This window comes from Carettochelys insculpta, chromosome 3, assembly GCF_033958435.1.
Source record: "Carettochelys insculpta isolate YL-2023 chromosome 3, ASM3395843v1, whole genome shotgun sequence".
In the NCBI taxonomy this organism is placed as follows: Eukaryota; Metazoa; Chordata; order Testudines; family Carettochelyidae; genus Carettochelys; species Carettochelys insculpta.
Genome location: NC_134139.1, coordinates 167,695,047 through 167,713,397, shown reverse-complemented (window position 1 = coordinate 167,713,397; position 18,351 = coordinate 167,695,047). Strand labels below are relative to the sequence as shown.

Sequence of the window (18,351 nt, the reverse complement as noted above, 5' to 3'; positions counted from 1 at the left end):
ATCACTTGATCATTGTCTTCTGTTCTCCTTCTCTGGGGCACCTGGCATTGGCCACTGTTGGCAGATGGGATACTGGGCTGGATGGACCTTTGGTCTGACCCAGTATGGCCATTCTTATGTTCTTATGTTCTTATGTTCAACATCTTTATTAATGATCTGGATGAGGGACTGAACTGCACCCTCAGCAAATTTGCAGATTACACTAAGCTAAGAGGAGAGGTAGATAGGTTGGAGAGTACAGATAAGATCCAGGGTGACCTGGATAAATTGGAGGACTGGGCCAAAAGAAATATGATGAGGTTCAATAAGGAGAAGTGTAGCGTCCTGCTCTTGAGACAGAAAAATCCCAATCATTGTTATAGGCTGGGGACCGACTGGCTAAGCAGCAGTACAGCAGAAAGGAATGTAGAGTTTATGGTGGATGAAAGGCTGGATGTGAGTAAGAAGTGTGCCCTGGTAGCCAAGAAAGCTAACGGCATATTAGGGAGCATTAGGAGGAGAGTTTTGAGCAGATCTAGAGAGGTTGTTGTTCCCCTCTATTTGGTAAATGTGTCTTACTAACTGCCTGGAAATTGAGGTCCTTCAATTGTCCATAGAACAATTATGTTATAAGTCTCTTGGACACATTATTTCTGAAACACCTATTGAGAATGCCAATTTTGATAACATTTTTGTGATATGGATATTAATCCACTAGAAACTGGACAGAAACCAGGAGCTCCTTTCTCATAGGTCAATGCGCCTATGTAAATGAGAATTATTTTCAGCCATGGTTTTACAGAGCTAAATTTATACTGGCTCAGAAAGACTTTCTTCTCCAATTTTTATTCCTTTGAATCCCTGATTCAATTCATATGGAAAATCAATAGGACTCTATTAGTTTTAAAGGGCTTTCTGAATCAGACCTAAATCTAGCTTTACTGAAATGCAGGATAATAATATGTAAAAGAAAAGGCTAGATATAGACACAATTCCAGAAAAAGCCATGCACAGCATAGCTCTAATAACAACTCTATCCTTGCAATCCTGTCACTGTTGTCCTGAGCAGTACTTGAGATGGCAAAGTGATATGGTGAAATAAATACCTTTCAGCCCCAACCTCCCTCTCTCTTGTTGCTAGTACTGTAAGTGAGTTTGCTCAACAATATCTAAACAGAGTTACATTCACCAGAGAAGTAGGCCTGGCAACAAACACCAAAGACTCACAAAAATGTTAGGAAAAAGAAATAAGGAGTAGACTTTAAATGATAATTTTATCAGAATGATATATACAGTTGCTGCTGTAACCTTTAAAAAGTGAAAATACTTCTGGGGAAAATAATTTAAAACACAACTACTCAAACAGAAGAATAAAAGTAAACAGCAGTAACAGGCAAAGAGATTGAAGTATGATAATGGATATCCAATTAGTCACAGATTTATAGAATAATGGCTGTGTCTACCCTAGCCCAAAACTTCGAAATGGCCATGCAAATGGCCATTTCGAAGTTTACTAATGAAGCACTGAAATACATATTCAGCGCTTCATTAGCATGCGGGTGGCCACAGCACTTCGAAATTGACGCAGCTCACCACTGCGCAGCTCATCCCGATGGGGTTCCTTTTCGAAAGGACCCCGCCTACTTCGAAGTCCCCTTATTCCTATGAGCAGATGGGAATAAGGGGACTTCAAAGTAGCTGGGGTCCTTTTGAAAAGGAGCCCCATCGGGACGAGCCATGCAGCGGCGAGCCACGTCAATTTCGAAGTTCCGCGGCTGCCCGCATGCTAATGAAGCGCTGAATATGTATTTCAGCACTTCATTAGTAAACTTCGAAATGGCCATTTGCATGGCCATTTCGAAGTTTTGGGCTAGTGTCGACACGGCCAATATGGCAGTAAAAATGGCAATGGAAAGAAGTGGTGCTGAGAGTGAAGGTATGAAACTGAAAAAGGAGAAAAAAATCAAGCTGCATATTGGGAAACTCTTTCTAATACAGATATCTATTAGCCTACACTTTTCCAAATACTTGCTGAAATGGGGGTGGGCAATCATTTTGATGGGGCCCATGCCAAGAATTTGGAAAGTGATCAAGGGCCACATTCTTCCATGATATTAATGGAGGAGGACTGAGTGCAGAAGGGAGCCTGGGGTAAGGGATTGGGGCAGAGAAAGGGGTGTGATGTCTGGGAGGGAGTTTGAGTGAAGGAGATGTGCTCTGGGCCAGGGGACTAGGATGCAGATTTGAATTTTAACCTAGGGCAGGAGGGGGTTGTGACCCTGGGGTAGGGGATTGGGGTGGAGGGTCTGGAAGGGAGTATGGGTGCAGGCAGTGGTGCAGAGGTTTGGGTTATAGGGAGTATGGGTGGAGGATGGGGGAAGAGAATTTGGGTTATGTGGACAGGAGAGCAGGAGTGTGTGGCGGGGAAGAGATTTGTGAGGATGCAGGGTCTGGGGTTCCAGGGGCAGACTCTGGCCCAGAGGCTTAGCTGGGTGAGTCCCAGCCAGCAGCCCAGTTGATTTTTCAGACAGGCTCCTTGCCTGCAGAGTCATGGCATGGCCCATATGCATCTCTGAATAGATACAAGCCTGAGAGAAGTTGGAGGGGTGCTTCAAACAAGAAATTTCCATTGGCCAGAAGCCAGCCAATGGGGCCATGCTGGGGGCAGAACCAAAACATGAAGCCTTTCCACCCTCACCCCCACCTAGGCTCATAATAATTGAAAAACAATCAGAGCTATAAAGAAGCTTTTCTGAGTGGCATGCTGAGGGCAGGGCAGGCAGGGAGACTGCCTGACACTCCCCGCTACATCCTATGTTGATGGGGAAATGGACGAGATGTCCTAATAGACCTTTTCCATCTCTGTATTGAATGATCCTATTTTTTGGCTACACTGAAAAATTACTCTCTGGAATTGTTTAATCGGCAGATAATTTACACAGAAAGCATGCAAGAAGACAAAGAGAATGGTATCCAGAGATTAGAATAATTTACAATTCAGAATAATTTATAATTCAAACATAGGAGAACATTGATAGTAAGCACAGTTGTTATTGCTCAGAAGATCAGACAAGCCTGTTTTTGTTCATTTGTTTCTTTGTAATTTTTTTAGTTAACAATATGTTAAAACTGAATGAAACCTGGGATGTACTCCCTGGTCTTGAATTTGTGCAAATACAATATCTAGGGGTCTGGTAAAACCCTCTTGCACTGAGTTCTGTGTTGGCCACTAAGCAAGGGCTTGAGAATATTTTTACTCTTTTTAGAAACTTTACAATCTGATTTCTCTTTTCACTTTTAGCTGGCATACTACATAACATATTCATTGATATAATAATGTATATTATTTCAATATATATTTATACCATTATTTTGCGTAATAAGATGTCATCAGCCTTAACAATTTGTATTTTCAAATGCAAAAAACCCAAAGATTTATCTAAAACAAAAACAAAAATGAAGCTGTATCTTGCAACAAAATGCTTCCGATACTCCTGCATCTTGCTATTTTAGCAATATGAATGTCATGGTACTTACAAAAAGATTCAATCTTCTTGTAAGTCATCACTATGGTATAGCAAATTAAATATTATATTAGCGATAATATTAAACTAGAAACAAATAATAAAGATAGTGCATTTTGGGGGAAAAATATATCACAGGTACACTAGCACCATAATGAAAATATATTGGTAATAAAATCAAATAGCAATGTTGAGATGTTATCCTCTGCCAAGAGAAAAAAAAAACACTTGACTAAAATAAAGTGTTTGAAAGTAAATTAAAATGGCTGCTGCTCTCAAACATCATAACTAGAATTCAAAGCCCTTGGCTGCGTCTACACGTGCACGCTACTTCGAAATAGCAGCGCCAACTTCGAAATAGCGCCCATCACAGCTACACGTGTTGGGCGCTACTTCGAAGTTGAAATTGACGTTAGGCGGTGAGACGTCAAAGTCGCTAACCCCATGAGGGGATGGGAATAGCACCCTACTTCGAAGTTGAACGTCGAAGTAGGGCACGTGTAGATGATCCGCGTCCTGCAACATCGAAACAGTGGGGTCCGCCATGGCGGCCATCAGCTGAGGGGTTGAGAGATGCTCTCTCTCCAGCCCCTGAGGGGCTCTATGGTCACCGTGTGCAGCAGCCCTTAGCCCAGGGCTTCTGGCTGCTGCTGCTGCAGCTGGGGATCCATGCTGCATGCACAGGGTCTGCAACCAGTTGTCGGCTCTGTGGATCTTGTGTTGTTTAGTGCAACTCTGTCTGGGAGGGGCCCTTTAAAGGAGCGGCTTGCTGTTGAGTCCGCCCTGTGACCCTGTCTGCAGCTGTTCCTGGCACCTTTATTTCGATGTGTGCTACTTTGGTGTGTAGACGTTCCCTCACAGCGCCTATTTCGATGTGGTGCTGCCCAACGTCAAATTTGAATGGCGATGTTGCCAGCCCTGGAGGACGTGTAGACGTTATTTGATGTCCCTACATTGAAATAAGCTATTTCGATGTAGCGTGCACGTGTAGACGTAGCCCTTGTGTTCCAAATGACTTTTGGAATGGATGTGTCAGACTGTTACACTAAAAATCTGCTGTAACCAAGTCAGTTTGAGTGTGTATCAGAGGAAGCTACTTTACTCACAAGGGAATATTAGTGGGACCTTAACAAACCATTCAGAGATACTAAGAATGAATTTTAAAGAATTTTCTTTTCATTATGGAGATGCTGGATGAAGATGATATAAAGCTGATGATATTCTTCCAGACATTCTCTGTCATCAGAAGTAGTAGAATGTAAAGTTTCTTGGAGGAGAGCCTCAAGAAAATTGTTTATCAAAACCTTTCATTTCTCATCCTTTTGCATATATTTGTGCATGCCCAGTCTGAACATGCTGTTCTTTCACGTCATTCAAAAGGTGTTTTCCTGGCATTACATTCAGCTAAAACATAGTGGCTGTGGCCACACTAGCCCCTCCTTTCAGAGGGGTCATAGTAATGAGGTAGTTCAGTGGATGCTAATGAGGCACTGCATAAATATACATTGCATCATTAGTGTAATGGTGGCTGCATGTGGTTCGAAAGTGCCAGTTTCAAAACACACGCCACCTGTGTAGCTGTGGGCCTTTTGAAATGACCCCCTGATTTCAAAAGCCCCTTCTTCCCATTTGGTTCATTAGCATCTGCCGAAGTGCCTCATTACCTTTACCCGAAAAGAGGGGGCAAATGTGTCCACAGCCAGTGGGGCAAGGGTATAAGGTCAGGCAGCTATACAGGGTCAAAACAATGGCCCATCTAGTCTAGTGCCCTATCTGTTATCAATTCCAGATGCTTCTGAGGTACTGAACAGAACAAGGCTCCCTCTTCTTTAAACTGGTAAAGTCTGACACCCAGGGACAAGTGAAGGGCGTTGTGTTGATGAGAAGTCCCCCGTCAGCATCAGTGCACACCACTTCATTGCATACTCCACCAGCCACAGACAGGCATCCAGGCTTGGTGGGAGATTGTTGTAGTTAATGGTAACCATTGTGAAGCTCTAACTGACTCAGAGTCACAAGTCACAACCAATACAGAGGATTTCTGGAAAAGCCATCCTATACGGGCAAGTTGTTTCCCATGTCTGTGGATATCCTTATAGAGTGAGCTAATGGCAAAAAGAGTACTTCGTAAAGGAGCAATCAGATTAGATTTATCTTTTCTTGGCCAAAGCTAAAGATTAATGTGGACCCTGAAGATGTTCCTTTTTCTTCCCTCCCTTTATCATACTTGGCAATGAGTGACTGCTGCCATCGTCATCCTCATTACTCCTTCATCCTAACCTCTATACGTTATGTTTTGTTTTGTTATATATGTGAAAAATAAAACAAATTATTAATATAAAATATTAGGCTTCCTTTATTATTAGCTCACTTATTAATTTTACATGGATAAGTCAGTTATTGATAAACCATCTATAAAATAAAACTAAGATTTAACAGAATAAAATAAAACAATATGCAGAATGACACATTTTCCATATGAGGAAAGCTTAATTCATATAACATATTCACTTGACAGCTTTACATTTCCAGGATCTAGTTATAAGATTTAGAGATATAGAGAGACTTTATGCATATTTACCCAGGCACCGGGTTTCAGCACCACTCCAGAGTCCATTTGCTAAGCACTCTCTCACGTGAGACCCAACCAGTGTGTAACCTGTGTTACAGGTGAAGATTGCGGTGGCTCCATACACTGTTAAAGTTCCAATCTTGTTACCATTTGGTGGAGAAGGGAGGCCACCACAGGAGATAACTAGGGGGGAAACATAAAACTGAAATGAAATAATGAAATATAAGTTCATCACTTCAGAGTCTCTTCTATATATATATATATATATATATATATATATTTGAAATGAATATTCAGTACCTCATTAGCGTGCTGCCAGCTGCAGCACTTCAAAAGTGCCACCTTCAAATGTGCACAACTTGGCAACACGGAGGTACTTTTCGAAAGCACCCTGCAGACTTTGAAAGCCCCTTATTCCTCTCAGCTGATAGCAATAAGAGGATTTCAAAATGTGTGGGGTCCTTTTGAAAAGGACCCCCGTGTAGCTGAGGCAAGCGCGATTGAAAGCGGCACTTTTCGGCACCTCATTAGTATCCTCCGATTTGGCCATTAGCATGGCCATTTCGAAATGTTGGTCAAGTGTGGACACAGCCATAAAGTCGAAAAATCAATGCAATGCCCTAGGGGCTACTAGCCCTGTTTTTCCAGCCTATTCCTAATCTATATGTAATTCATTTTATTTTGATTTTAGACAACATTATTATTATGATGAGTAGGGTTCCTGCTTTTGCTTATACTTCCTTTACTCCATCCCTTTCCTTGGTAAGCACAAACTCACACAAGCAAAATTAAGAAAGACAAAACTAGCCTATCGCCTGTGGGTGAACACATATCAAAAAGCAATCCCTCTATATCTGACATATCTGTCTTCATCCTCAAAGGAACCCTACACTTTCAAAAGACCAGTTTGGGAGCTTAAATTCATAAATTTGATGGATGCTAAAAATCATAGGCTGAATAGAGATACCAGATTCATGGTTTATTACAAAAATCTATAACCTGTTAACACCCCCATCCCGACTGATCCTTTGCCCCTTCTCTTCCTTTCTGTGACTGGAGGGGTACTTATGGACCACATCAGCATGAATGATCTTGTGAAATATGTATTAGCTACTTAAATTAAGTAATCTGTTTCATCACACATTTATTTGTGACACTGTAAAACCTGAAAAAGGGCTCTGCCTAAGCTGAAGAGCTTGTTTCTTTCAACAGCTGGAGCTTACCCAATAAAAAATATCACCTCATCCACCTTTTCTCTTTAGTATCCTGGGACTGACATAACTACAACAACACAGCACACAAGGTAAGTCACAGTGGCTCTGTTCGTCAATTTCCAAGAAATCTGTCATTGGGCAATATATCTTCTATTCCAAAAACTTTTTGATGTGGATTTCACAGGCATTTCTTTTGTTTGATCTGCATTAGGGATGACATTAGCTCAATCTGAAAAAAATCTTCCTTGGAGTCATATACTTTTCAGAATAAATTATAAAATTGGTTCTTAAAGGTTATGTGGTTTACCGAAGAAGTACGGGACTGAGGGCAAACTACCTTCCTTCTGACCTCAGCAAAAGGAATATCTTCACATAACTATGGTGTGAAGCTGATGGGTCATCGGACGGCTCTCTTCTACTGAACTTTGGCTGGTATTTTGGTTCCACAGAGACCCTTAGGCTGCTCTAAATTATGTAGGGTCTGGAGTCAGCACCAGAAGAACACACAGACACTGCATCTGTACTAGCAAGACCTTTCAGAAAATTGGGCCCTCTTCCAAAAGAACAAGCAGAGCAACCCCACACAAAATGATCTTTTTTGAATTCCTTTTGAAAGAACGCTGCACTTCTTCCACAGCCCCTCTTTCTCTTCCAGATGTGGAAGACCACTTTCCGGAATTGCTGGGAGAATAAGTTAATTACTACCATATAAAATATCTGAACATTTTAATTGATACGGAATTAGTACAAGTGCCATTTACTACAGAATTATTAGTTTGAAAAATGCTTCATATATCCTTTGGTGTACTCTTATTTGATCTACACTTATTCTTCTGTCTCTTCTCTGAGTTGACAAACTGATTCTTCTCTCCTCCCTCTATGTTTCTTCACAGTGCACAGCAAACCTTTTTATTATGCTTCTCCAGTTTCTTAAACAGCTTCCTTGCTTCCCTCAGGTTTCTGACTCCTAACACTCATGTAACTGAATATCATATCCTGCTTCTCCAGTTTCCCCATACTAAGCATTTGTTGTATCTTCACCTTTTTATTATTCTACCATGCTCTATCTCTATATACAGGCCTTCTCATATTATTGCAACCTATATATCGATACTTCCTTGTATAGATTATCATTAGCAGGAAAGTTTTTTTCTGTTTTTTGTATGGAAGGCATTATATAAAAAGTACTGTGATGATCTTATAAAATGGACCCAGATAGTGTGAGTTCATACTTGATTTGAGAGTATAAAGTAAAACTATGAACACACAATCCCTTTCAGAAAGTGGTTAAGCAACAACTATATCCTCAACTATTCTGTAATGAGAACTCGTGAATGAATCTGTAATTCAAATAAGGTTATCATCCACTTAAAGAAAGGCTCTACTAAATTAACAGCCATGAAAAATGCATCATGGATCATGAAATCTGGTCTCTCCCATGAAAACCAGTCTTCTGTGTGCTTTTACCCTATACTGTACAGACTTCAAGGGGGGGATTGAGATTTCTCAATTTGGGGGGGCGGGTCCTGATCCGAAAGGGAATTGTGTGGTGGTCCAAGTTAATTTTACTTGGGTTATGGAATTGGCACCCTTACTCAGAGCTTAGCAACTGCACAGTCATGGCTGTTGGCTGGGCACCCACCTCTGAAGGCTGCGCCCTAAAAGCACCCGGACAGAAGTAAGGGTGGAAATACCATACCATATTATGCCTCTGCCCTCAGAGCTGGGCTGTTGGCCAGAAGCAACTGCTTTCCAGCCACCCAGCTCTGAAGGCAGGTCTTCCATTAGCACCAACACAGAAATAAGGGCAGCAGTAACCACTCCCACACTACCTTTGTGTGCCACGCCATCCCACCAATCTTCTGTGTTGGGGCAGGCCCCATACAATAAAAAAAGTGTGACATTTCAGATTCAATTAGCTGAAATCATGAAATGTAATTAAAAATTATGAAACTGGCTAAAATGGAAATTGCAACTATATAGTTACTAAGAAACTATATCAGAGACATTTCTCTGTGTGTATGGGTGTGTTGAACCTTGCTTTGTGAGTGTTGATCTACAAATCAGTTACATCCTAATTCTAAAATACTCAACACTGTAAACAAATATGTTATAATTATCAGAGGGGTAGGCCATGTTAGTCTGTATTCACAAAAACAACAACAAGGCCAGTTTGTTTTCCTAACATTATGCTGAAAAACTGAAAGCAAATAAACTGGTTGACTACCACTGGTTGAAATCAACTGGTACAATCTGAGAAATTCTGTAATAACACAAAAACAACAAGAAGTCCTGTGGCAACTTATAAACTAACAGATATATTGGAACATAAGCTTTTGTACATCAAACATCACACGTATATATCTGACAAAGCGACAGATGATGAGGAAAAGCTGAAGTACTCAATGTTTTTTTTGCCTCAGTCTTCACAGACAAAGTCAATTTCCCAATGATGGTTCTAGATGATGCAGTATGGGAAGATAGAGGGCAGCCATCTGTGGGGAAGGAACAAGTTCTGAGCTATCTAGAAAAACTAGATGTGCACAAGTCCATGGGTCTGGATTTAATACACCCCAGGGTACTGAGGGAATTGGCAGAGGTCATTGCTGAAACTTTGGCCATTATCCTTGAAGACTCTTGGAGATCTGGGGAGATACCGGATGACTGGAAGAAGGCAAATGTAGTGCCCATCTTTAAAAAGGAAAGAAGGACAATCCAGGGAACTATAGACCTGTCAGCCTTACCTCAATCCCTGGGAAAATAATGGAGGGAATCCTCAAGAAATCCATTTTGAATCACTGGGAAGAGTGGAAACTGATCAAAAGTAGCCAACATGGATTCACCAGGGGCAAGTCCTGCCTCACCAATCTGATCAGCTTCTATGACAACGTAACAAGGTCTGTGGACATCAGGAAGTCAGTGGATGTGACATACCTTGACTTCAGCAAGGCTTTTGATACGGTTTCCCACAACATTCTTGCCCATAAGTTAAGGAAATATGGATTGGATCCTTGGAGTATAAGATGGATAGAAAGCTGGCTTGATGGTTGGGCCCAACGGGTAGTGGTCAATGGCTCAATATCTGGATGGTGGTCTGTTTCAACCAGAGTGCCGCAAGGCTTAGTTCTGGGGCCGGTATTATTCAACATCTTTATTAATGACCTGGATGAGGGACTGGGTTGCATCCTCAGCAAGTTTGCAGATGACACAAAACTTGGGGGAGAGGTAGATACGTTGGAGGGTAGAAAAAGAATCCAGAGGGACCTGGATAAATTGGAGGGCTGGGCCAAAAGATATCTATGCAGTTCAATAAAGAGAAGTATAGAGTCCTGCACCTGGGGCGGAAGAATCCCAAGCATTGTTACAGGCCCTGGGGACTGACTGGCTCAGCAGCAGTACAATGGAAAGGGACCTAGGGGTTATGGTGGATGAAAGGCTGGATATGAGTAAACAGTGTGCCCTTGTAGCCAAGAAAGCTAACAGCATACTGGGGTGCATTAGGAGGAGCATTTCGAGCAGATCTAGGGAAGCAGTTATTCCTCTTTATTTGGCACTGGTGAGGCCACATCTGGAATATTGTGTCCAGTTTTGGGCCCCCCAGTATAAAAAGGATGTGGATTTGCTGGAGCAGGTTCAGCAAAGGGCAACAAAAATGATTAAGGGTCTGGAGCACAAGACCTATGAGGATAGGCTGAGGGATTTGGGCTTGTTTAGCTTACAGAAGAGAAGACTTAGAGATGATTTAATAGCAGCCTTCAACTTCCTGAAGGGGAGCTCTAAAGAACCGGGTGAGAAATTGTTCTCAGTGATGTCAGATGGCAGAACAAGGAGTAATGGTCAGAAGTTGAAGAGAGAAAGGTGTAGGTTAGATATTAGGAAAAACTTCTTCACCAGGCAGATGGTGAAGCATTGGAATGTGTTGCCTAGAGAGGTGGTGGATTCTCCATCCCTTGAGGTTTTTAAGTCCCGTCTGGACAAGGTCCTGGCTGGGATGACTTAGTAGGGGTTGATCCTGCTTGAAGCAGGGGGCTGGACTAGATGACCTCCTGAGGTCCCTTCCAGCCCTATGATTCTGTGATTTTGTGATTCTGTGAAGTTGCCACAGGACTTCTTGTTGTTTTTGCGTTATTACAGAAGTTCTCAGATTGTACCAGTTGATTTCAACCGGTGGTAGTCAACCAGTTTATTTGCTTTCAGTTTTTCAGCATAATGTTAGGAAAACAAAATATTCTCAGCTATAATTATTACAAAAAATAAGTAAATCAAAAACACTAAAAGTACAAATATACTACCAGAAAGCGTAGTATATTTAGTATATTTGTAAATCAGAATGAGCCTTACCCTTACAACTTGGCTTTTCATCACCTCCACTCCATGTTCCATTAGATCTGCATTGGATGAGTCTTTGACCCCATAAATAATAGCCAGGACTGCAACTCAGCATGACCTGAGCTCCATACTCATTCAAAGATCCAGATATCAGTCTCCAGATTACATGCTCTGAGAGCAGAGTCTCAATGCTGAGGCAAGCTGCAGCTGTGAGGGAAAAAAAAAGGACACTTGTATATCAGCACTTTTTTCCCACATTATTTCACAAAAAAAAAGCCTCATGGTCTTTTTGATAGGGGTCTTTCTATGTGAAATGAAGCATGCTGTGAACATTTCAAAGCACAAATTTCTGCAAAGAGCAACAGATATTGCACAATACAAAGGGATTTTAGTAGTCTGCAGCACATTGCAATTTAGATATAGGAGAACACTTACTTAGCTAAGTACAACTACATTTTCTAAGATGAAGAGAAAGATCAAACCATAAACTACAGTGTGTATATAAATAAGGAGTATCAGCAATGATGGAAAACTTAAAAGTCCTTGGGGAATCTCCTACAGATATAGCCTTTCACAATCTAAATCAAAAGACTGTCCAATTCTACCAATGTTTTAAATGTTACATTTATCAGGAAATGTTCTCTTTCACCAAACATATCTACTTTAAAGTGGCAATAAATTGAAATACTTGGAGACTTGTACAGACTTTAAACAAAAGAAGGGCTTATAATTTCAATAACCTAGATCCTGCATTTCAAAATTATACTTCTATAGACAAACAGGGTACAGAACCTACCAGTGACTGCCCCTTTTCACACTGTGAAAATAGCAAATGCCAACGCCCACCAACCTTTGCGAAAAGAAACATTTATCCTCCTTAAACCAACATCATTGCCAAAGCTTTTACTGTTCATGGATTCTTAAATGTCACTCCCCAACGATACAACTTTTGCAGCTGCATGTACTAGTGTAAACAATGACTGTACTTTTTGTTGGAAAAATCACAGAGTTTACTCTCCCTGACTTTCAGCTACACAGCTGTGTTAACACCACCTTGTAGCTAAAAGTTGTGTAATCAGTGGGGCCAACAGCTTTGCTGGGTTTTTGTGGCCAGAAATGGGAGATGGAACTCTACTCCTCACCCCTGGAAGGGGTGGGGTTTTGGATAGAAGTGGGGAGGGCTGGGGATAGTGTCAGCCAGGCAGCCCAGAACATACCACGCCTCCCCCGGGCACCCTGAGCACTGCCTGGAGTGCACTGTGTAGAGCTGTGGCAACAATTTAAAGAGCTTAGGTCTCTCTCTGCTGCCACTGCCCCAGTAGCAACAACAGTGGCTGTGGCTGGGAGCCCCAGGTTCCTTTGAATTGCTGGTTCCTGGGACAGTTGTCCCCTTTGCTTCTTCTACGTCCCAGTCTGTGGGCCTGTGTATAATCATATCATAAGTCAACTTTACTCCACTCTGACACTGTTAAGGGGTCATAAAGTGATTATAAATTACATTTACTTTCACTTGAAGGCTACTTTACATTATCAACGTAGTATAAAGGTGCCCTAGTACAAAACGGAATTTAGCCCTGAAGCATTTGGGGCATAGAATGAGTGAGAAAGAGAAGTAGGTTAGTGTTATGCCTGGCTTGTGAGTCAAAATTTTTTCATTTTTTAAAATGTAAAAGTCACATGGCTTGTATTTCTTTTAATTATGTAGAATATTTTAATAATTCATTGTAGCCAACCAGGCTCGGGTTCCCCAGAAATGAGGCTGCACCCAGAAGGTGAAAGCTCTATTTGGTTTATTGAAAGCACGTGACACCCTGAGACGGGAGCCCTGGAGACGCCGCAGTCACCAGTGGGGGAAAACCCGACGCATCAGAGCTTCGCTCGGGGAGAGGATATGTAACAGGCCTCCTAACACTAGCTGATAAAGCTGAACTCATTAACATAAGATTGATTAAAATTGCCTGTGCATTCCTTATCACTATTTCTTGTGGCCTACTGCCAGCGTAGCCTTGAAGTCTTGGCAAGCAAGCCTTGTTTGCAGTTGTTGCCATGGCAGGGTTAGTTGTTTTGCAGCTTTTCACCTTGCACAGACTGGTCTGTTTGGAATTCTCCTGAGGATTCACAGAGGCGTTGGGCTGAACTCTTGACTGTTACAAAGTCTTCTCACACCCTGCAATTCTGATTATAAATATGTCTTTTTTCCAGTACTCCATTTTCCTATGATATGGGCTGAATCATTACAAAACACAGAACTGACTCTGCTGGAGGCATATGTGGGATGCAACAGTTCCTCACCTGGGTAAATTACCCCATACATAAATGATTGGCAAATGTAGGGCTATACTTGTCAAAGAGGGATGGCATATGCATATCCCCCATCTTTTTTCAGTTTAATCTAACTGTTGTTACCAAATTGTACAATGAAGCAAAAGCATCGATATTTTGACATAAATTCAGGGTTCTCTCTCCACTCCAATATTTCACATTTTTGGAAGCAGATGCTCATTTTAAGCTCTTTCCTAAAACCATTATAGCTGCTAGTAATTTTTATTGCTATCTCACAACAGTGCAGTGTTTAAAGATATGCAACTCAGATGCTGAGAAACAGTGCTTACGTGATTATTAAAAAATGATAAATAAATTATTAAGCAACCAAAATGTTTAACATTTCAATATAAAACCTGGTGATATACATATCTCCCATATCAGTAATTGCCTAGATATACCATAAGACTAATTTTCATCACTGCCTCTTTCAAGTAATGGTTTAGAAATAAATGGTTCTTTCAAAGATGAAAGGAAGACTCTTACTTTGACTAATCTTCACCTTTAAAGACATTCAAGCTCAAACACGGGATAGTTTAAACCATATTAGAGATAAGAACCTCACCTATTTCAGCTTTATGGAAATGAGTTCCTAAAATAATTTCTCTTAATCTCGCACAGATGTTAGTAGAAAACTTTGCTGATGTGTTTGATTCATATACACACTCCTCTAATAAAACAGCAAGCATGGTTTTCTGCATGACTTTTACACTTTGCCACAGCACAATGCAATTTCCTTTTTAAATCACATATGTGAGTGCCAGAGTACAGAATACGTTCTCTTTAGTTCATAGCTATACGTAGCTGAAACTGACTCTAAAATGCAGCTTGAGCTATTGTAGTTTTTAATTTTGCAGTAAATGATTCTAATTTTTTAGTTTCCACTTCATTTGGGAAATAAAAAAATCAACTATCAGTTCTTTATTTAGCTTGCACAGATTTTCTGCATATTGCCATCATGAATTAGACTTCTGACTCTTCCTTTTTTATCCTACAAGAGACTGCTGATGTTTGTCATACATACAGAGGAAATTATTTGCATCAGAGATCATTTCATCTTCATCCAGATGTAAAGAAGTAACTGCTTTTTCTTTCAGCAATGATTTGCTTTTTATGAAGTAATGTGTAAGTAAGCACTGCTTGTTACTAAATCTAGTTCTGTAAGTGTAATTACAAATCTGGAAGCAAGATTAGATGTTGTTTCAGCAAAATGATTTCATCTGCATATACTAATACACACAAATGCAAGGATTTCAGTTTTAACTATAATTGCCATAAAAAGCACCAAGAAATAGAGCTACAATATCATTATAAAATATAGTTGCCTCTAAATTCTTACCCCTGCACAACTGAGCTGCAAAACCAACATATTTCTGGAATTTTTATAAAGGACATTAATCATGTTGCTCCAGATGTATTAGGCCCCAGTTCTTCCAAGATGTATGTACGTTTAATTGCATATAGTGCTAATAGTTTTCACTGATGTTAACAGAGCTACTCACAAAGCAAAAATTATGTAATCTCATACATTTGCAAGGACCAGGGAATTACTTTGTTTTCACCTTTGTGGTCTTTACTCAGGTTTTTAAAATAAGATATTTACAAACTTGTATTTTAATAAGATTATTGATTTAATCTCCTCTGTAGGAGGAGCAATATAAATAGTATAAACTACTTTGTCAAAAGAGCTTAATTTCCATATAAAATCTGCTTTTAAGTTGTCATGGCCTAATCATGGCCTTTTTCAGATGGCACAGAATGAATTTTTAGCACACGCTCAAGATGCATTTCTGCTGCATTCAGTCCCAAATGTAGCTTAATCATATCCATTGGCTGCATCAGGGCTCCTATTGCCAGCTGTAAGACTCCTAAATATTTTATTTTTGCTTTTTCAAAAAGCTACATTGGACCATTAGGGGTTAAAAGTCTATAACAGCAATGGGCAACATAGTGAGTGGGCATCATGAGTGGTCCTTCTTTATCTCAGTGGGCCTGAAGAATGTCATCACCAAAACAATATCCCAGGATAGGGTAATTTTGCTAACTGTGCTTTGCATACCTAGAACTTGCAGGGTGTGGCAGCTGAACCATAGCAGCGTTTTGATTGGATGCAGAAGGAGGGCACAGCTCTCACAGTCAACAGGTGTCTGCAAGCAGTATGAACCTCACTTGACGTGTCCTTGCTCTATGTAGCTGCGTCTACACGTGCACGCTACTTCGAAGTAGCGGCACCAACTTCGAAATAGCACCCGTCGCGTCTACACGCGTCGGGCGCTATTTCGAAGTTAACTTCGACGTTAGGCGGCGAGACGTCGAAGTCGCTAACCTCATGAGGAGATAGGAATAGCGCCCTACTTCGACGTTCAACGTCGAAGTAGGGACCGTGTAGACGATCCGCGTCCCGCAACGTCGAAATTGCTGGGTCCTCCATGGCGGCCATCAGCTGGGGGGTTGAGAGATGCTCTCTCTCCAGCCCCTGCGGGGCTCTATGGTCACCGTGGGCAGCAGCCCTTAGCCCAGGGCTTCTGGTTGCTTCTGCGGCAGCTGGGGATCTATGCTGCAGGCACAGGGTCTGCAACCAGTTGTCAGCTCTGTGTATCTTGTGTTGTTTAGTGCAACTGTGTCTGGGAGGGGCCCTTTAAGGGAGCGGCTGGCTGTTGAGTCCGCCCTGTGACCCTGTCTGCAGCTGTGCCTGGCATCCCTATTTCGATGTGTGCTACTTTGACGTGTAGACGTTCCCTCGCTGCGCCTATTTCAATGTTGGGCTGAGCCACGTCGAAGTTGAACATCGACGTTGCTGGCCCTGGAGGACGTGTAGACGTTATTCATCGAAATAGACTATTTCGATGCTGGCTGCACGTGTAGACGTAGCCTGTGTGTGTCATTTTAAGTGGGCAATGGTAAACAAAATGTCTTGTGGGCTATAAGTACGCCCCTTAGAGACTATCATTTATCTACAAGGAGCAAAGGCCCAAGTGCCACAGCCATTAAAGTGCACTTCCCACTTCACTTCATTTTAGACAGTTAAAGTTTTGACTCATGTCTGCAGCAGTGGGAGTTTGGATAGTATAATTTCTCCTTCCCCTGCTGCTGAGGGAAAACACAGTTTCCCTCCTTCCCAACCTCTGAACACTCTTCTGCAAAGGGTTTGTAATTATGAATAGACCTCAATAATTCCTTTGTTCTCTCCTCTCGTCCTGTGCTACAATTACAATCTGGTCCTTTGAGATCTTCAAGAGAGCCTGATTTTTTCTCTTCAGTTGAGTTATTTTGATGTCTGTCAGCCCTTGCCTGCCTTCACATAAGTGACAAGGGCATTCCAAGTACTATGCCTGTGTCCCCTTACCTATGGTGCTGTAACCAGCCACCTAGGTTCCTTCAGGTTTTTTGTTGCTTTTTTAATAAATAATTTTGACAAATGAATTGAGTATGTAATGAGAAAAATCATTAGTCATAAGAGCTAGATATTATTATTATGTGCAAGTGTAATTGCATGAGATACTTGGCTGCTGTCCATGTAACTAGTTTTCTCTGATTAAAAATATTGAAAGTGCAGCTTCCCATGCATTGCTCTTGATTAACAAAATGTCAATACAATGAGGATGCATCATCTAACTACATTAACTGTTGTTGTCATTTATAACACAGTAAATGCTTCATTTTAGATCTTATTTGTGCCTCGGGGCAGCAGTTCATTCAACTAAATTATTGTTCAGAAAGATAGTGAAAAATACATCTGATGTTTCTTCCAGCATGAATTACTAGGTATGTGGCATATGACAGCAGTAGCCCTACTATTTAAAATCTTCATTTTAGCTTAGAATTCCAGAGCTATTAAGCATGTTCCAAAAAAAGATCAGTAGCATGCAGATCTCTAAAGCTAACAGGTTGGCCAAAATGTGACTTGATATATTTGAAATTAGGAAATGAGCATTTGGACTTGAAGGAGTTGTCCTTAAATATTAAAGAACAAAACCAAAGAAACCATGAAAAAGAACAACAATATCTACCTATAAGGTCACAGAAAGGTAGTTGTATTAGTCTGTACTCCAACAAAACAAAACAGCAGAAATGTAGCACTTTTTGTTATTCTTTAAAGTGCTACATTTCTGCTGTTTTGTTTTATCTATACAGTGTATTTTGAAGTAACCTTTAAAATTCTGGTATACTACAAACTCAATTTTCTATATTATATTTCCAGATCCACCACCACTGTTTTCTTCTGGGAAGCAGCCATGAAAAAACAAAGCAAACAAGGACGAGGTTTTATTTGCAATGGAGTAATACATTTGATTGCATAGATAGGTAGATATATAGATAAGAGAAAATACACACACACACACACACATACACACACACACACACACACACACACACACACTTTATAATATAGCCTGAATTAGATAATTAT

General features: G+C 40.9%; 1 protein-coding gene across 1 annotated transcript in view; it reads right to left on the bottom strand.

Annotated features, from left to right (window-relative positions):
* The window catches only part of CSMD1 (CUB and Sushi multiple domains 1), a 1,701,396-nt gene that overhangs the window by 107,131 nt on the left and 1,575,914 nt on the right, over nucleotides 1-18,351 (bottom strand). Inside the window, exons 51-52 of the mRNA XM_074989136.1 lie at nucleotides 11,631-11,825; nucleotides 6,085-6,258 (exon numbers count right to left, since the gene is read on the bottom strand). Of these exons, the coding sequence (XP_074845237.1) occupies nucleotides 6,085-6,258; nucleotides 11,631-11,825 (369 nt within the window). The remainder of the gene's footprint in view (nucleotides 1-6,084; nucleotides 6,259-11,630; nucleotides 11,826-18,351) is intronic.